The sequence below is a fragment of the Lineus longissimus genome, chromosome 7 (assembly GCF_910592395.1).
Source record: "Lineus longissimus chromosome 7, tnLinLong1.2, whole genome shotgun sequence".
In the NCBI taxonomy this organism is placed as follows: domain Eukaryota; kingdom Metazoa; phylum Nemertea; class Pilidiophora; order Heteronemertea; family Lineidae; genus Lineus; species Lineus longissimus.
Genome location: NC_088314.1, coordinates 19061353 through 19079470, shown reverse-complemented (window position 1 = coordinate 19079470; position 18118 = coordinate 19061353). Strand labels below are relative to the sequence as shown.

Sequence of the window (18118 nt, the reverse complement as noted above, 5' to 3'; positions counted from 1 at the left end):
CGCAATGCCAAAGATGATTTATTGAACACATTTCAGCATTGTTTTGATGTGTATAGCACCTGAGAGTTCTCGCTTCTCTTTATTCCAGTGCTATACAAATTTAAATGTATTTATTTGATTGATTGATTGATTGATTGATTTGATAAACCTGAACTGCCTGACAAATGGTAAACAAACAAATATGAAATCAAAGCGCATCTTATTCGTTACGAACTTGATAACAATTTATTATTATCACATCACAGTATTACTGACCAGCAGTTATTCATATATACAGAAATAGATACAGAACGAACTAAGAAATTTAAAGGGGTACACCGTCCGTAATTACCTGTAGTCCAGGAAAATAGAAATGCAGGTATACACAATGCTCGTAGTGCACTGATTATGCATACGAATTAGCTAGATTAGAGAAACAAGTTCAAAAGAAAACGTTTTTGCAGCAATGACATCACCAATCAATGCCAATGGCGAAACTGGACTAAAATTTGAGTCGATTCTCTTGGAATTGTTTCGAATTTTCAAATGTAAGGTAAATTGATACTTTCATCCCCCATGAATATGACGGCTACAGAATTATTTACATTAAGTACCAATAGTATTAAAAAATATTTTCTGAAAAGCTGAATAGAAATAGAAACATTCATATCAAATATATTTTGTAACATTGCAAATATTGCACTTTTTTTCAACGTAGCATGTTTGTTATATGTATACCTCACTTGATGTCCCAAAAGATTCTCACTCACCAATCCACTGAAGTGAGAATTTGGTCTTGTGCCAAATTTCATCATTTCTAATGACACAGTTAAAAGCTAATTGCTCAGTGTATCAACTGCACAGAGTGATAAACTGAGACAGTCACATACTTCATTAAATTTGTCCAAGGCCCAAATTTCATGTTTATTTTTTTCAGCAGATTGATAGAGTGATTTTTTTTGGGACACCCTCCTCCTTTATTTATATAGCAAAACAAATAATTGTTGTATAAATCATTATCAAAATTTTCTATGAAAATATAATATGATAATATACCTGTTTATCTCATTAATAAAAGAGTGCAAAGCAAAATTATTTTATCAAATTATTACAGACTTTAAACCGGCTAATTCTTGCTGGCATTTTATTTGGGGATTTCTGGAATTAACCTTGATTTGCAAAAATGAAAACCACAAAAAATATTTTCTGTTTTGAAAACCAAAAGGAATTTCAAAATCCACCAAAAAATTTGAAAACTTTTTAAAGAAAATCTTTGCAAATTGCAAAAATATGTGGAGGCGTGAATATCTGATGGTTGACAGGAATTCATTGTTTCGTACACAATAAGTGCAAAAAGAAGAGCACCTTTTCGATGTCTTCAAACTGAGACGAACAGCCCTTTTAACTCTTTCACTGCCAAACTAGCCCCAAAACTTGTATGCAGACATTCTATGCACATCACTTGTGTGCCTCTGGGTAGTGTTGTGCAAGGACAATGCAAGAGAGAAATATTTGCAGACATCTTTACAAATTGTGTCATAAAACCCCCAAAATAGACAATTAAATCCGCCCTGCAGTTGATCGCTTCATATTTCTTATCCCCCCTACCAATTGTCCCCACTTATCCGGATGACGTCTGAAATAGACAACTGAGCCAACGACAATGACTAAGATAGCAATACAGGCTAAGGTCACGCCGACAATCATTCCAACCGGATGACTGTAAACGGCGACATAGACACCACCCATATCGGTAGCAAAGTTTGCCTCCTTCCCAGAAACCTGAGCGTCGACGCGCGTCCATGTCGAGAAGACATCGTTGTCTGATCGGTAGATGCTGACGTCTGTTGATGCCGGTGGATTTATCGCCATTTTAACCTGGAACTTCTTGTCCCCTGCTGTGAGTTTTGTCTGCGGGTGAATGACGAATGCATCACTAGCTAAGCCATCACCGACCTGAAAGAAACCCATTAGGATATCAAATAAACAGGCAAAATAGTTTTGCGGGGAAGATGTCGACATAACTTACACTTGAAGGGGTTCAATACCTGACAAGGACGCATCACACTGCTTGTGACCCTGGGCAAGTCATTTCCGTATGAGAAAAAAAGATTTCTCGAACAAGGGCCTAACACCCGGTGCCAATGGTGGCATAGTCAAAAACTGCCTGACTTGTGATCAGAATGTCATGGGTTCGACACTAGGCAAGTGCTAATCGGTACTTTCAAATGGCCCGAAATGGCAAAGTTTAGCATAGTCTGTGAGCTCCAGAAAAGTTTCTAGATTAGGCTTGGCAATAACAGTAAAGTGCTTTGAGAAAAAAAACACTACTGGTATACAAGAACTGACATGTCAGATAGGCCAAGCAAATCACCCAACCAAACGGCCCAGTCAAACGGACAAGAGCCGATGTTTGACTCTACATCTCTGACCACAGACAGTGTCATTCGACAAATATTTGCCAGAGACGAAATCTTTGACCCCGAGCTAGAAACTACAAGGGTATGTATGACTGCCAGTAATGCAGAAGAAGAGGAAGTCTTTAAGTCCTTACCGGCATGGTCCGTTTGTAGGTGTCGATCCTTCTCATGACCTCACCCTCCGGTAGTTTCTCAATCTTCATCTTTTTCAACGTATCAAATGTCCCTCGAGCAACCTCCAAGTGCATACCACTAAAGAGAGAGAGAATGGAAGGAAAGTCAGTAAGTTAGTGATAGTAATAACTAGCCATTGCCAAAAGTAAGGTATGTAATAAAGAACCAATTTTGGCAGTTACAGTATTGGAAACTAATGACAGAACTGATGTACAGTGGGACCGCAATCACTGAACACCTCTCAAGAACACAACTTTTGTCCCAAATAGGTTGTTGCCATTCAATCTGACCTCTCTAATAGGGACACCTCTCTATTACGGACAGCACCTGTCAGTCCCGAGGGTGTCCCCAATAGAGAGGTACTACTGTACTTACTCAGTTTTCACAGATCCTCCATTCCATCCAATGCTCTCATAAAGTGTCTCAAAACCTTGGCAGAAGACCTTGCCTTTCTGACTCCGATTGGAGAAGTTGTTGTTTCTTGTACACATGTAGTGGTACGTCCCCTTTCCTGTGATCTTCCTCGGGCCGAGGTCAAAGTAGGTGCCGGCATCGTCCAATTCTGACATCTCTCCTCTGAACTGGTCTGAAAGATGAATAGGGTTGTTACCTATGTGAACATATCAACAAGGGCCTGTTTATTCAAAAGCCGATTATACTACAGCCTTGTCTGGGATCCTGACCGCATTCTCTCTGCAACCCGCGTCATTTCTAAAAATTGGTTAACGCAAAAAGCTCACATCTGTGCATGTCCTTGTTGATTTCAGCGATGAAATTCTTCGCGAAACCATAGACAATCAAACATCTTTTGATCAAATTCAACCTTTGCACGTTTGTGTTTTTGGTGATACTCACTCGGTTCAAGAATGGCCAGTTTTTGCAGCTCGTCAGACGACATGCCCATGAACTTCACATCTTTCAAATGTGCTGGGTACGAGCGCCCCCAATGGCCAAACTTATTACTATGGTTGAACGTTCCTTCGGCATATGTCTGTCGTGCTTGGAGGACAACATTCGAACGGTCAGTCCCAGCTTTTCCTTGACCATCATTGTTATTAGGGTTGGTGTTGGATCCAGTCCATCTGCAATCATGAAGATGATGCGCCCATTGATTAAATGGTCACTCTATAATCAGACAGCTTAACGCACCCCTTAAACAAGCAATTTAACTTACTGCGACATGTGATGTAAATCGCATGCAGCAATATTTGCTTGTTTACGGTGGTCAAGAGCCAATATCGAACTCAGCAATTCTTAATGAAAATTAACTCACTGGAGGTTATAAGACCAATAAATTAGCTGCCAGACACACAACCATGACAGCCCTAACTAAATGCTAAAAGGAATAATAATGGAGATCACATCTTCCTTCGGGATTCCAGGAACTTAATCGGGTCAGCTAACCATGGTTTTATTGGGATACATAGAGATATACTTTCTCCTCACGTTGACTCAACTTACTGGAAATGTACATAGTCTCCTTCAGCGATTTCTAGGGTGTTCGGAACAAAGTCATACTCCACAGCCGGGTAAACCTGGACGATGTTTCCTCTTTTGCCTCGCACATTCAGATTCTTGATGTTTGCAGTGGCCAGGCTTGCTGGGCGAGGACGCACAGCAAAATGATGGGTCCTGGAAGTGGAGAGTACGCGAACTTGAAATGTTAATTCAGGCCTGGTTTGCATATCTAATTCAAGCAGCATGGCAACTGAATAAGGTAAATGTGTCCTGTAAGAATTGAGCCCATGACTTTTAGAGTTATCAGCCAAATCCCCACTGCTAGGCCACACACCCGCAGCATCATACTGGCCATGGCCTGATGAAAACTAAAGGCTAAACATCACTTCTTGAAACCCGTCTTCCATGGGCCACAACTTCCCGACGGCAATGCCCCCTATTGACCAGCTTACCTATCCTGGAATGTCCGACCATACTGGGCAGTATTAATGGCAAGCTGTAGGTCGAATCCTAAATCCTTGAACACTTCCACTTGGGGGTTATTCGCAAAGATATAGCCCCTGGCGTCTGCTTCCTGAGTTGAAGTAAACTTGTATTTCTCGGTCATGTCAACGAAGGTTCCTTCGTTATTTTTTATCTGGCTGTGTGAGGCATTGGTCTTTCCATCCCATGGGTTGTAATCAGCCGTGGAAATATTATATCTGAAAGGCAATTACAAGAGCAATCAAGCATTTTCTCATTAACCATTTACGGATTTTGACCCTCTTAGTTTCATGGGACATGGGATGGACTCACGCTGCAAGGGACAGGGACACATCCTGCAAGGGACAGGGTCTCTTTAACAGAGAAGTGTCTGCTCGGGGAAGTTCCACTGTGCATGCTTAGTTTCATGGGACATGGGACGGGCTCACACTGCAAGGGACAGGGACACATCCTGCAAGGGACAAACGCATCTCGCAAGGGACAGGGACTCTTAACCAGAGAAGTGTCTGCTCAGGGAAGTTCCACTGCGCCAACTTGTTGTAGTGTAAAGAAGGAGCAGGAGGGGTCCAAAATTATTGCAAACAAAAGTGTCATTGATTGATTCTTGTCTTTACGACACTTGTAAATATCATAACCTTCACGACCTTCATTGAGTTTTGACAAGTCATCAACTTTCAATCGTCATACATGTACATCAATACTAGGCCTAAGGGCGTTTCTTTGTCATCATTCTCAGGTTCCACATTTTACAAAGCTTTTTCTTAAACTAGCAAACACGATAAAGCATTATCCACTAATAAGGGCACAATAACCACATAAGATGTTATCTAGTTGAAATCACGCCCGCCTGATCATGATAGCTAAGGCAATTACGCATATCCTAAATTAAGACGTCAATGTATTGAATAGATAAGTCACCGCCCTTGGAATATGGCCAAAGGCGAGTGTGAATTAGGTTAGACATGACCTAAACAAATACGTCGGCCAGACGGGAAGAATTACATGTTCAAGTTGATGGTACAATACAAGTACTTCATCTTAACAAGTCATCAACTTATCAAGTCCACTCATCTTGGCCTTAAAGTGGATCAATGACTCAAATTGATAAAATAATGTTCTAGCATTCTACTTCCTTTCTTATTAAGATGAAATATCTGTTAAAAAGTTTTCTAACAGTACAAAAATTCTAATTATCAAAATGAAGGGAGGATGTGTCGATGAAAATTTTTATCAATATTCCGATATCATGAAATAAGGAATCATGAGCTTAAAAAGTGACAACATGATTTGATAGAATGAACACAAGATAAGGACTTGATCCATTTGTCCTGTCACTTAATAGTAGACTAAATATACCAAACAAATTGACAATAAGTTACTGAGCCAAGTAAGGTAGACCTAGATACACTGTGCATGTCCTCAAGTAGATTTTCCTGAAAAGTCCAGTCAATAGTTGCTGGTGATTGGTTCAATCGCAACCAATCATCATGCTGTCGTGGCAATGTGGTATGTTGCAGCAAAAGAAATCGATTGTTTCCAAAGGGCTCAAGACAACTAACATCAACAATAAAACATTAAAACTGACCTGATTCTTAAAGCACATCTCTCACCCAGCATTGTTTCAGGTACTGTCCAGTTGTACAAGATCGGGTAACCACCAATGCCGTTTCCTAGGTGATTATCTCGTGTGTATTCCGTCTCGCGACAATCCGGGGCGGGTAAACCATGCGATGGTGCCTCCTTCCATGTTCCGTTCACACCATTGGCGCTTTTAGCAGGCCAGCTAAATTTCTGAAACAGATTGAAGGCATTCTGAAGATTTTTTGACCAAATGCTCTCTTTCAGTAACTTCTAATTTTTTATGACATCTTACAATAAATTTCGTAGAGCTGCTAATTAGCTAAATGATCGTCTTTCTAAATAGGGTGGTGCCAAAAAGGGCACAACGTAAGTTTAAACTGCTTACCTCACAGTCCTCCTTGTTGTTTGGGATCAAGAGACCCTTCTTTTGGTTGAGATGGATCGTTTCTTGTGGAATGTCGCAAAACCACTTCCCCTTGACGTTTTGGCTCTCCTGCTCATAGTAAGGACATCTGGTGGCATCATTGGTCAAAACAGCTATGTCCTGGAATAAGCGGGGCAATGAAATTGTTGAGAAAATCAGTGAAGTATCGGACCATTGCACCCAGGATCGATCCTAGGGAGAACCCAGGCCTTGTATTCTGGATCAACAGGCGTGGACTAAAAATCCTGTTCTTCGCAGTCCTTCGAATTACTCATTAAACCAAGGTTCCCTGTACCTGTGTCTATGCCAGGGCAAGTGAGGAACATGAGTAGCTTGCGTGACCCCCCTTGGTCCAAAAGGCCTTGGGCATAATGGTCAGGATGATGACCACGTCCCATTATAAACTGGAACAAGAAGAACCAGAATAGCTAGTTCATCAACAGAACCTTACCTTCCATGGCGTTGGATGCCAGTAAGGGTAGTAATCTCGCTCCTCCGGACACTCATAACCTCGCCGAGTACCCTGAGGATTCTGCCGAGTATTGATCGCTCGATCTCTATTACGCTGATTCTGGTTGATCTGGAAATACCAAGAAACAAGAGACAGTGAGTCACATAGCTTAGGACTACGCCAATGACCTCCCCAAAGAATCATAAAGGTATTAAAAAGTACAGTGGAACTTCCTTTGGTGAACATTTCTCTATTTAAAGACATCCTCTCTATCAAGGACACTAGTTTTGGACCCAAATTGGTTGTATCCATTCAGTTTGACCTCTCTAATCAGGACACCTCTCCATTAAGGACAGCACTAGTCAGTCCCAAAGGTGTCCTTAATAGAGAGGATCTACTGCAACAAGCAAAGAGTTCCCTACCTGGTCAGCAGTGAACAGTCCCTTGTTGCGCTGCCTTAACCTACAGTTCAGGTAATAGTCATAGTTTTCATGCATCCCATATCGTCTGTCGGTGTCACAGTCATAGTCCTTACACTGCGCGGGATTGCTTGGAATGGCTCTGCAATGCAAAGGAAACATCAATGCATTTTCATGACCATTCCAGACTGTGTCTCAAAAGAGTAACGAAGCACACAAAAATGAAAGATAAAAAACAAATCAGGCATTAAAAAAATTCACAAGATAGACTTCCTCTTTGGTGTTCAACCTGCCAAGTAATGTCTTCAGTCCTGTGATGGAGGTCGAGCAGTTCGTCTTCTCGATATCATGCTATGTTCCCCCAGTTTTTCATCCAAATTGGTGGCTGCAGGCGAGACCAAATTAGCTCATTTTAAAAGCTCATCACATTCAAATGTAGCCATAGGCCATAGGTGTAAATACTCACGTAGTAGTGACGCCATCTCTGAGTTGGTCGCTGCACATATACTGCAGGATAAATTCACAGTGGGCATTGGGTGACTGGCAGGAATGTTGGTTTGTCCTGAAAGGAAATAATTATATTTGTTTACTTCAATACTGATAACAGTCCTATTCTCTCCAGCAAAAAGACTCAAGATTTCTAACATGTTAGTTACTGGCAGCTGATTTGCAAAAATGAGAATGCTTTTAAGATTACATTCGGTCTGGTACTTACCACTCAATTGGTAATTTTGATCCCTGATAATAATAAAGACTGCCTACGTTGTAACCACCTCGGTTGTTGTTCTGTGAATCAAATAATCTGAAAGAAATTAAGGGACTAGTTTATCAAAATGTGAATGAAGAGCTGTCATGAATTTGAAAAAGCAGTTTCTGCTGACCTGTTTTGCGTATTTTAGCCAACAGGCAGCCTCACTTCACCAGCATTTCTATTTGGTTGTTTCAAATCATTCAATCAGTTTGTCAGGGTCGGACTTACCGGTTACCATTATTTCTCTCCCGACCGGCTTCATCAAGACGGTTATTGCTGCCTCTGAAAATCAAGGAGAGAATCTAATTACAAACTGTACAAGGGTTATCCCACCTCTAGTCACTTTGGGCCATGGCCTACATGTAGTCTCAGTCACAAACTTCTCAGGACTTTCTCAACTGCCCCTCGAGCTCCCCTGCCTGGCCAAGTGAACCAACCTACATGACCTAGCTGAATTATCGGCCTTTGACCTCACTTGTCGCTGGATTTCCCTGCACTGTGTGCCAAACTGATCAAGTTGTCAAAAGGGCTGAATCGTTGTGAAGGGGACAAAGTGTCGAGTTCTTATTCGACGATATTGCTGCTTGTGTCGACCTCTCCCTGGTCGGTTATTTACGATATCTAAACAGTGCATATTATCAATATCGGTCATCAAGAGAGCCGCCCCACAACTACCTAGCTCCTGCCTTAGCGCGCCTTTAAACATAGAACCCATCGGTCCCTTTATGTACAGGCCCTGTACTTGTGAAACATGACAAGTGCAACATTGTATACCACTAGACTGACTAGTGTTTTTTACACAAGCATAGCATAACAAGGGAAATGTTGACAAGAAATCAAAGTGTGAAAACAAAGTGTGACAAACCTTGGATTATGTAGATATATATCACAATATGCTAAGGAGATCAAAGAAAGATGTACTAAATGAAGGAATTTGATCATTTTGCTCCTAAATCTATGTTTTGAACCCGTAAAAGTGACAGGACGTGCAGATCCAAATCTCAAGTTCCTCTGAAGGGAATCCCGACGGAGTACTACTCAAAATAATACCAACTCCACTCGCTGATAATATAGTTCTAAACTAAATATGGTAAGTCGAAACTAAAAAGCCACTAATTGTCAGAAAATTATAAGTAGGTGTTAATTTCATTTTAGAATTGAGTTTGTTAAAACAAATATAGTCATAAATATTTGATAGTTCTAATTTTAGTGATTTGAAAGTAGGGCGCGGAGGAAGACGTGACGTCATTAAGTTGGAAATCCCGGAAGTAAATTTAAAGCCTGCAGGAAAGTTGATTGGTAAGTTCTTCTAACTTTATACCCCGTTATTACATAATTTCATAATTTTGATTTTAGTTTGATCGGTTGCATCAACTTCTTTATTAACATCTCAGTCTTTGTTGTCAGACATTTATTCGATTTTGACTGTTTTAGCTTCCACAGCTTAGATTTTGTTGTCATGAGTAGGAGTAGGCGTATGTCTTGTGTAGAAATTACGTACACACGTTCAGACGTTATGTACTGTGTTGGCAATCGTCTTGTTAAATGACGTCAGTGTGTTGTTGACCTGGATTTAGAAACTTATGACTGAAAAGACCTTGGGGACTTATATCCTTATTTGGCTGTCCAATCTTGGCAGTCTTGAATTAATACATTCTCCGACGTAACACTCACCCCTCTCAGTCAATCAGTCTCATTCAGTCATTGTGTTGTGTGGGTCATGTGAATGATTATTGATGTCCCCAAATTTGCAACGCTATATAAAGTTCAAGTAAAATCCTATTAATATCTAAGAAATTCATGTTTAACCTTGTTGACTTTGTTGAGTAAATGATGTCATTTTCTAAAAGAAAACCACCCATATTTGCAACATGGTACTCTATGAATGAGACATACTATGTCATTATATGTCATTGAATGATACTAAAGTCATAGGTTTTTTAAAACTTGTTGCTCACACACTTCTGCAGACTAGCCACATTATCAGCTGTGAGTGTGAGTCTCTAAACCATTGAGCCATAATGATCTCTAGTGATTTTTAAAAGGGGTTTATTGTAGTTTGGAATATTCTGATAAAACCTTTTGGTTTCTCTTGGAGGCTTAAAACTTACTTCTGAGCCATTACGCCAATATCAAGTTTTCTTGTAATTTTAATCTGTCAATCTATGCCTTCTGGGCCTACATCTATCACATATCAGCAGTTGTCTAGGCCCATGCTTGATAATCAAACAAAGATAAGTAAAGTTAATTTCTTCTTCTTTTATTGGTCACTCATATTTGCTTCTATCTTTCCAGGGCACCACTGCCACAATGAAGATCACACAACTTCAGATTTCCGCTCTCCTCATATCCCTGACTGTGATAAACCATGTAACTTGTGATGTCTACCTACACAACCCTAGGGGCAGCAATGACAGACTCGATGAATCGTCCGCCAACAGAAACAATGCCAACAGACTTTTTGACTCACAGGTTAGTACCAATGAAGTGAAATGTTTTGTCACTTCTTATGTTGCGCTTTATACTGTACAACTGTACTGTCACAAAGCACTTTAAATGCTTTACATTGATTCCCAAATCTGATCCAGAAACTTTTTTTTAAATCAAGGAGTGCATCTATGTAACAACATTCATGCCAGTGAATTTTGTATTTTGTGAAAGAAGGGATGCAGCTATAAAGAAATTTGATAACTCAGGCTCAAGATATACAGTGGAACCTCCCTTAGCAGACACCTCTCTAATAAAGACAGCTTCTCTATTAAGGACACTAGTTTTGGTCCTAATTTTGTTGTTTCCATTCAATTTGACCTCTCTAATCAGGATACTTCTCTATTGAGAGGACATCACATGTCAGTCCCAAGGGTGTCCTTAATAGAGCGGTTTTACTGTATCATAGTCTCGATAGTGGCATCATGATTGTCTCCTCTCCTCTAGCCCACTGTACCATGAGCATTCTGTCAGTTCAGTTATATTTCCAATTTATTCTCAGAACAACAACCGTGGTGGCTACAATGTTGGAGATGCTACTGACAAGGCAGCGGGTAATGACAAAACCAAGCAGTATAATATGGTAAGTGTCAATATTTCAAACTTTTAATGACAACTGTTAGCGCCTCCAAAGAATGACAATGTCACAGTTCCCTGTTGATGGGTGAAACAGAACAATTTTCTTTTCTCACACATGGGATGTTGTTTTAGTATCAAGTGTCCCCCCCCCCCCCCCCCTCAGACAAATGCACAATTGATATTTTCTCAAAACTGCTTTAACACTTGAAAAACTGATTTTTCTTCAGAAATATTTCCAAAGTGATGGTTCAGGTGGCGAGTCTCTCCTCTCGGTTGAATGGACCAACCAGCATGGATGCGGCGGCAATGAAGACACCGATCCACACAAGATGAATTGTAATCTCGTCCTGCAGTATATGTGTCAGGACAGTAGTTTGCCAGGTACGTTTCATCCTCATCATTAACCACTGGCCTGTCAAGCACAAGAAATACTAAAGTTAAAGTTTAAATTGGTGTTTAGTCTGGTATTGCGGTTTTCCAACTTCAATACTCCATTTTAATTTTCAGTCTCCAAGGACACGACCCGTGACGGTACATCAACAGAAACTCAGAAATTCAATCAAGCAAAGAAGTTAAATGAAAATGAGGGGCAGGCAACAACAAGGAAAAATAATGCTGTGGTGGACAACAGGGGCTTGCAGGAGACGTGGGAATGGTATGATGCTTGCTACATGAGGGAGAGAAATAAAGGTATGGACAGATACAGAATTGTCAAATCAAGACATGGTCCGTGCACATCTGGCTTTAATTATGCTTACAATCTGGAGGTCATGGGTTCAACTCTAGGAATGATCATCTCAGTGTCCTTGAGCAAGACACTTCACTATTCATGTACATTGCTTCATCCTTTGAATAAGAGGTAACATAGGGTTACTTGCTGGTGCAAGCAAAAAACTCCATCTATGGAGAGTAGCTACATGTAGTCATAACTCTTACTAAAACTTTCTGGCTGAAGATGGTGTCTCTCGGCCAATTAGTCTCTTGCGTGCACACTCATGTGTAGTAGAACCTCTATCAAGGACGTGACATCCTTGTGACTGACAAATGCTATCCTTCATAGAGATGTGTCCTGATTACAATTGCAGAGGTCACAATGTATAGATATTACGTATTTGGGACCGTTGCCATTGGCATAGAGCCAGAGCAGAAGGAGAAGTCTGTTGTATCTTATCGTTTATTACACCTCAGGCAAATCATTATAAAAAGACGTTTAAAGAGAAATGTGTTGCTTCCAGCACCGGGGCCAGCTAGGGTTAGGATAGACACCACAAATAAACTTGCTCTTATAAAGCTAAACTTTGGATTCCAGGTCTGTTCACTGCTGACCAGAAACTGCAAAGCGACAATGGACTTGGTGTAAGCAGTGCCATCTATACGAGGCAGAATCCTAACGGCAATCGCTATGGTTACGAATGTCCCGAAGAGCGAGATCATTACCCATACTGGCATCCAACACCTTGGAAAGATATTGCTGTCTTGGCAGAGAACGCTTCCATGTGCTCGTGAGTAAATTTTTCTTGAAGTTTAAAAAACATGGTCATTCATGGATGTTTTCTCACTGTTTTTGGGGAAATATCTACGGCTGCTATACCTAGGCAAATGTAAGGTATTCTTAAGTTGACTTTTCCTTGAATTCTGGTTTTGACTATTGTTAAAGTAACAGGAGGTAGGTCTGTACATTTTCATGGCTCATGAAATGCACTTTTGTGCATAATTTTAATGGAGGGTTAAAAATTCTTTGATTCTTTTCCAGATCTTACCAGAAGAAGAGTTACAACATCCAGCCATATCACCAATGTGTCGAATACTACACACCAGGCGGCAAGAGGAAGCATTGGTCCAAGTATAACAATGAGAAAGAGTGCACAGACAATGGTGGGAAGTGGGTTCTGCTCCATAACTACTTAGAGAAAGGTAGGTTTTTGGTGTGACAGTCTTAAACCGACCCTGGCTGTTTCAAATTGTAAGTCCAGGCCAGTTGGTTTATTGCATGAGAATCATAAATCAACCCAGAATCTTTCGAACTGTAGGTTTGAATGAACGAGTTCATACTGTAAGTGACTGTTATAAATCAAAGAGATAACTACTCAGGCAAAAGTCATGCCATTAATTGCCAGACATTCCCGCTTTTGGCGAAAGCTCGGACTCTGGACTTCACGATGGTGATACAACTTAATATCTAAAGCGTCATTGTTTTTTTCAGTATCGAAAGGCAAAGCTGCTTGCGAGAAAACTGCTGGTCTGTTCTGGGGTGTGCCTTATGATGCGGAGGATGTCACTAAAGCACAGTGCCTTGTTGCCTTGCCGACTCCTGAGTGTAAAGAAGCACCTTGGTCAAGGTAAGTGAGCAGATGTGGGAGAGGTGCACTCCACGCTGGCCACAATTTCTTGATAAAAATAATAACAATGATAGTATTTCTACAATGCTTGTCCGATTCATATACATGGACTTGCTGTGCTTATTTTGGGATTGTGTTTATCTAATTCTCTACTGAGGTTCTCTGAAGTGTGTAGACCAAGTGCAAGCTAAACAAGACCTTGCCGAGTCAGAAAACTAACTTGTGACCTGGCTGAGAATCATGCTATCCCTTACCCAACCAATTGCCTTCCATTGCCATGATTGTTCCAACACATCAGACAGGAAGGCCAGCACTCTTAAGTGCTATGCTTACAACCATTTATGTACGAGTACACAAATGAATTGAATTGTTAATGGACTCTTAAAAAGTTTCAATTTAGACAAATAGATAAAGGATGTTATCTGATGTGAACCTTACCCAAAGTTCATAAGGTGTGATTTATTAATAGGTCAAATCATCTTGGGAATGGCAGAGATGGTGCAGCCAACACTTATTCCTGGAAACTTCCATATTTTCCGTCCAATAAGGAATACAACTGCGTCTTCAGAATGAGGTATGTAGAATGGATAGGGTTAATATCAAGGCCACAGAAATGTCTTTTCAATTGGAAAAGTCCTTTACATAAAAAAGTGATAGACATGACCGATCGTATTATTTATTTACTGTGCTGCCATTTTGTGAGACACTGGTGTACCCACCGAGAACAACATTGAGGCTTCCATCACCTTAGCTAACTACAGTAGAACCTCACTATTAAGGACACACTCAGGACTGACAAGTGCTGTCCTGAGTAGAGAGTTGTCCTGATTAGAGAGGTCAAATTGAATAGAAACTACAAGTTTGGGACCGAAACTAGTGTCCTCAATAGAAAGGTTGTCCTTAATAGAGAGGTGTCCGCTAATGGAGGTTCCACTGTATTTTCTTATGGCACATGATAGACAACTGGAAGTATTAAACTTCGAGTTCAGTATTGTGAATAGTGCGGTATTCTTAAGGTTTATGAACTTTTTCAGATATAACATATCTACCGATGACTACGATCCTTACAACACTGATAGCAAACACAATGAAGATGTGTAAGTTCTTATGATGTTTCATTGAAACAAAAGCGATACTTCGGTCAAGTCAGACAGAACATGTAATTTTTATCTCCCCCAACAACTTGAGTGGTTGATCGACTTGCTGATGTTCCGATATGATGTATTTATTTTACAAGTGTCTTTCTCACTTGCATTCTCATGCATTTGGCAATTAGAATCCATGGTTAAATTACTAACGATATCTATATCACTAAACGAGAGGCAAGATTTTCCTGTCGGTTATCGTCTATGACGTCATCGTATCAACGGATCAAGATTGGCTACGACGTAAATGACGTCACGACATCACTGCATTGCTGCCTCCAGGACTTCAAGCCCTGACGACACCAGTGCAAACATCTGGCTGATCAACAAAACAAAGTTACCACCTTCCATCCTGGACCCAAATGCAAAGACCACAAATGAACATGTGGCAGTTTTTTCGATTTTGTGTTTTACAAGTTTTATCTCAATATCCTGCGTCACAACAATTTGGCAATTGTCTTTCTTCTGTTTTTTTTTAATTTATTTATTTCTGATCGTACAGTGTACAGTTGGTGCAACTATTTACAAAGGTGCTTGAAAAGAAAAAAAAAAAAAAAAAAAAAATTAAGTTCACTATTAGTGAACACACAGGTATGTTTACAAGTCATTTATCTCTATTCTGTTAAGGAAATGGTAATCTTCACTATCTCTTTTTATTAATAAATCACGTATCATTTCCATTTAGTGTCAAGATGGTACAATCGCCAGTCGAACAAAATCCCTACGTGGAGATCGGCGCAGGTCATACACCACTCCGTCTAGCCATCAACACCGCACAATTTGGGCGCACATTCCAAGATCGCAGCCATCTTTTCAAACTCCGACCAAGGCCAGCAAACCTGAAAGGAAAGAGGATTCTCAACTTGAATGTGCGAGGAAAGCGAGGGAACATTGTCCAAGTTTATCCAGCCGTGGAGTATGACTTTGTACCGAATGAGCTGACGATGACAGAAAATGATGCTGTACATATTCAGTGGACTGGTAAGAAAAATGGCAGTGGGGTTTCTATGTCGGTTCAAGGGGTCATTTCTGTATTCCTGTTGTGACAAATCAAAAGGTGGTACAGTTAGTACATAGTTAGATTGTTGAACTCTTAATCTCAACATAGTGTGTGGGTTCTGTCTCCAGTACAGATACATTACTTGTGACCTTTGGCAAGTCACTCCGGCGTTATGCAGTCTCATTGAACAAGATAGTTATCAATGGTCCCAAACACAAAAACGATGTTTGTTTCATTATGTTCCAGGATCCAATACACACAACAATGGCAACCCGGCTGGGGATGGACAAGCAGGGGATGCAGGGGAGGGCACCGGAGGCACCGACAGAAGCAACATCGTTCAGATTCCGACACAAAACGATAACTTCCCGATCCCGTTTGAACACACGGACATGTGGACAAATGCGGAGGTTTTATGGACGTCGACTGATGTGAAACTGCCAATGGCGGCGAAGGATTTGGCCCTTCAGATGGTATCAGCTGGATATTACAAGTAAGTTAGTCCTTAGAGTAGAGTTGGGCATGGTCGAGTGGTTGTTAAAAGGTCTCGTCCTATATGATGGCCTCTTCCTCTGGTCACAGGCTGAAGCCTAAGTTGGAGTTACTAGGGAACAATGTGAGGATTTAGTTTTACCCCCTTCCCCATTCTCCCAATCCTAGCATAGAACATTGACAAAAGTGATGCAAGTTTCAGCTGAGAAAACAATCGTAACAAGCCCTTTACCATCCTCCCTCTTCCTACTTACCTTTATCTATGTGTTGTTTTCTTCAGGTGTGAGAAGAAGAGTTCAAAATGTCCGACCGACTCCGTCGATTCCAAAAAAACGATGCAGAACCAACTTAACAACGCCCCAGCATCTTTCGAAGGCGCAGTACTTAAATTCAAGAAGGGAACTTACTATTACATGTGCAGTAGAAACAATAACTTCACAAATCGCAGCCAGAAAGGAAAAATTGTTGTTCAGTGATGAAAATGTAATGCTTTTTATGTATCTTGACTCATCTTGATAGCGATGAACTTACTTCTGGTTGTTCAAATGCTGGTTGGTTTAGCGGCCGCTAAGTTTTACTGATCGCTAAACTTAGCGGAATCCTTGGGGTTCTCCTTAAACTTTGCAGACCTTTGAGGTTTTGATATGCTACTTATAATGGTAATGTTATCATTGGTAATGTTGTCAATCAACTATTTTTGAGATTATATGTTAAATTAACTTTTTAAGGATAAAATGATGCAATAATCATGGTCTCAATTTAGCAGTACCTTCTGTTGATTTTGAGAGGCATGTGTCAATTGTGTCAAGTGATTCAATTAAGATTCTTGATACTGAGATGTGCTTTGTCATTTTATTTTGAATGATGAAAATATAGGCTACTTACGGGGTACAGATTAATGTACAGTAGAACCTCTCTATTAAGGACACCCATGGGACTGACAAGAGCTGTCCTTTTTAGAGAGGTGTCCGCTAAGGGAGGTTCCATTGTACTTGGTGCAATTTTTTGTGTTCATGTTAATAAAATAATCTTTAAAAAACTCTAAGCATAGTGTGCATGTTTGCTACCAACCTCATCATTTATTTGAGCGGAATATTTTGCAATCTTTAAGTAACATTGGTGTTATCAAAAATTTCAAAACGGTGATTCAAAATTGGAAAAAGCCACCAGTTGCAGAAAGTAATGGAAGGAAATCTGGAAAGAATGATTTTTCCAAAAAATTTGGAACTTTTTATAATTCTATTGTACTTTTTCAAAATTTCTCATGTTTTCTAAAATCCTGTATAATTTGTAGGCAGGCCTATCCGTGTTTTTCAGGATGAGTCAGGCCGTGGACCATGTTTTGTTGCTACATTACAGGAATTTGGGTTGCCAATTTCAGCATGTGTTTTCATCTGTCGGATGTCATGGAATCTAAGCTCAGGCCAAACCTGGCACAACTGTTAGTGACATGACGTCTTTTCTGACACCGTTCCGCCAACGCTCATACCTAGAATAGTTGAGTCGCCCTGAAAATCATGTGATAATAACATGTTATATTACTACAATCATTCTGTATAATCCCTTTGCAATATATATTAGGGTCAGATATCCAGTTTGCTACGTGATTTCGAAATATGGGCAGCATGTAGGTGATTCTCATGTTGCAAATCGATCAAAAGTTTGCACTGTATTTTCTAAACAATGTACAATTTACTGCTGGTCAGTATTAACTCTGTGATGTAATAAATGCAAAAATATACTTGATGCTATGTTTATTTTTGATATAAACCAACCAATCCAAGGTCAATTTTGTTGCTGCTTGATAGAGATGGTTGCTGGTGTCACAACCAGAGAAGCTGGTGTTACAATCACACGATGTTTTGGATGGTATCGGGGAGATCTTCTTTCATCCTGAAAAATATCTGAATCTGGCGTCGTTATTGGACATCACAAC

General features: G+C 40.3%; 2 protein-coding genes across 4 annotated transcripts; one reads left to right on the top strand and one right to left on the bottom strand.

The window, feature by feature from the left end:
• Positions 1-132: 132 nt before the first annotated feature.
• On the bottom strand, positions 133-9184 carry LOC135491388 (protein DD3-3-like). Its single transcript, XM_064777226.1, has 14 exons — positions 9006-9184; positions 8369-8422; positions 8105-8191; positions 7856-7951; positions 7393-7531; positions 6971-7099; positions 6481-6639; positions 6100-6305; positions 4484-4732; positions 4035-4205; positions 3429-3655; positions 2949-3159; positions 2534-2651; positions 133-1935 (listed from the first exon to the last, which is right to left on the bottom strand). The coding sequence occupies exons 1-14, from the start codon at positions 9080-9082 to the stop codon at positions 1540-1542; spliced, it is 2319 nt and encodes a 772-aa protein (XP_064633296.1). The 5' UTR covers positions 9083-9184; the 3' UTR covers positions 133-1539.
• Positions 9185-9398: 214 nt separating this feature from the next.
• On the top strand, positions 9399-17928 carry LOC135491384 (protein DD3-3-like). Of its 3 annotated transcripts, none has more exons than XM_064777219.1 (13): positions 9399-9439; positions 10436-10612; positions 11130-11210; positions 11434-11587; positions 11714-11896; positions 12516-12708; positions 12960-13120; positions 13410-13545; positions 14015-14119; positions 14580-14642; positions 15376-15671; positions 15937-16183; positions 16463-17928. In XM_064777219.1, exons 2-13 carry the CDS (start codon positions 10451-10453, stop codon positions 16656-16658), a joined length of 1977 nt encoding a protein of 658 aa, XP_064633289.1. In that variant the 5' UTR covers positions 9399-9439; positions 10436-10450; the 3' UTR covers positions 16659-17928. The 3 variants fall into 3 exon arrangements, with proteins under 3 accessions (XP_064633289.1, XP_064633290.1, XP_064633291.1); XM_064777220.1 differs by lacking the exon at positions 9399-9439 and adding an exon at positions 10104-10129; XM_064777221.1 differs by lacking the exon at positions 9399-9439 and adding an exon at positions 10113-10135.
• The last annotated feature ends 190 nt before the right edge of the window (positions 17929-18118 follow it).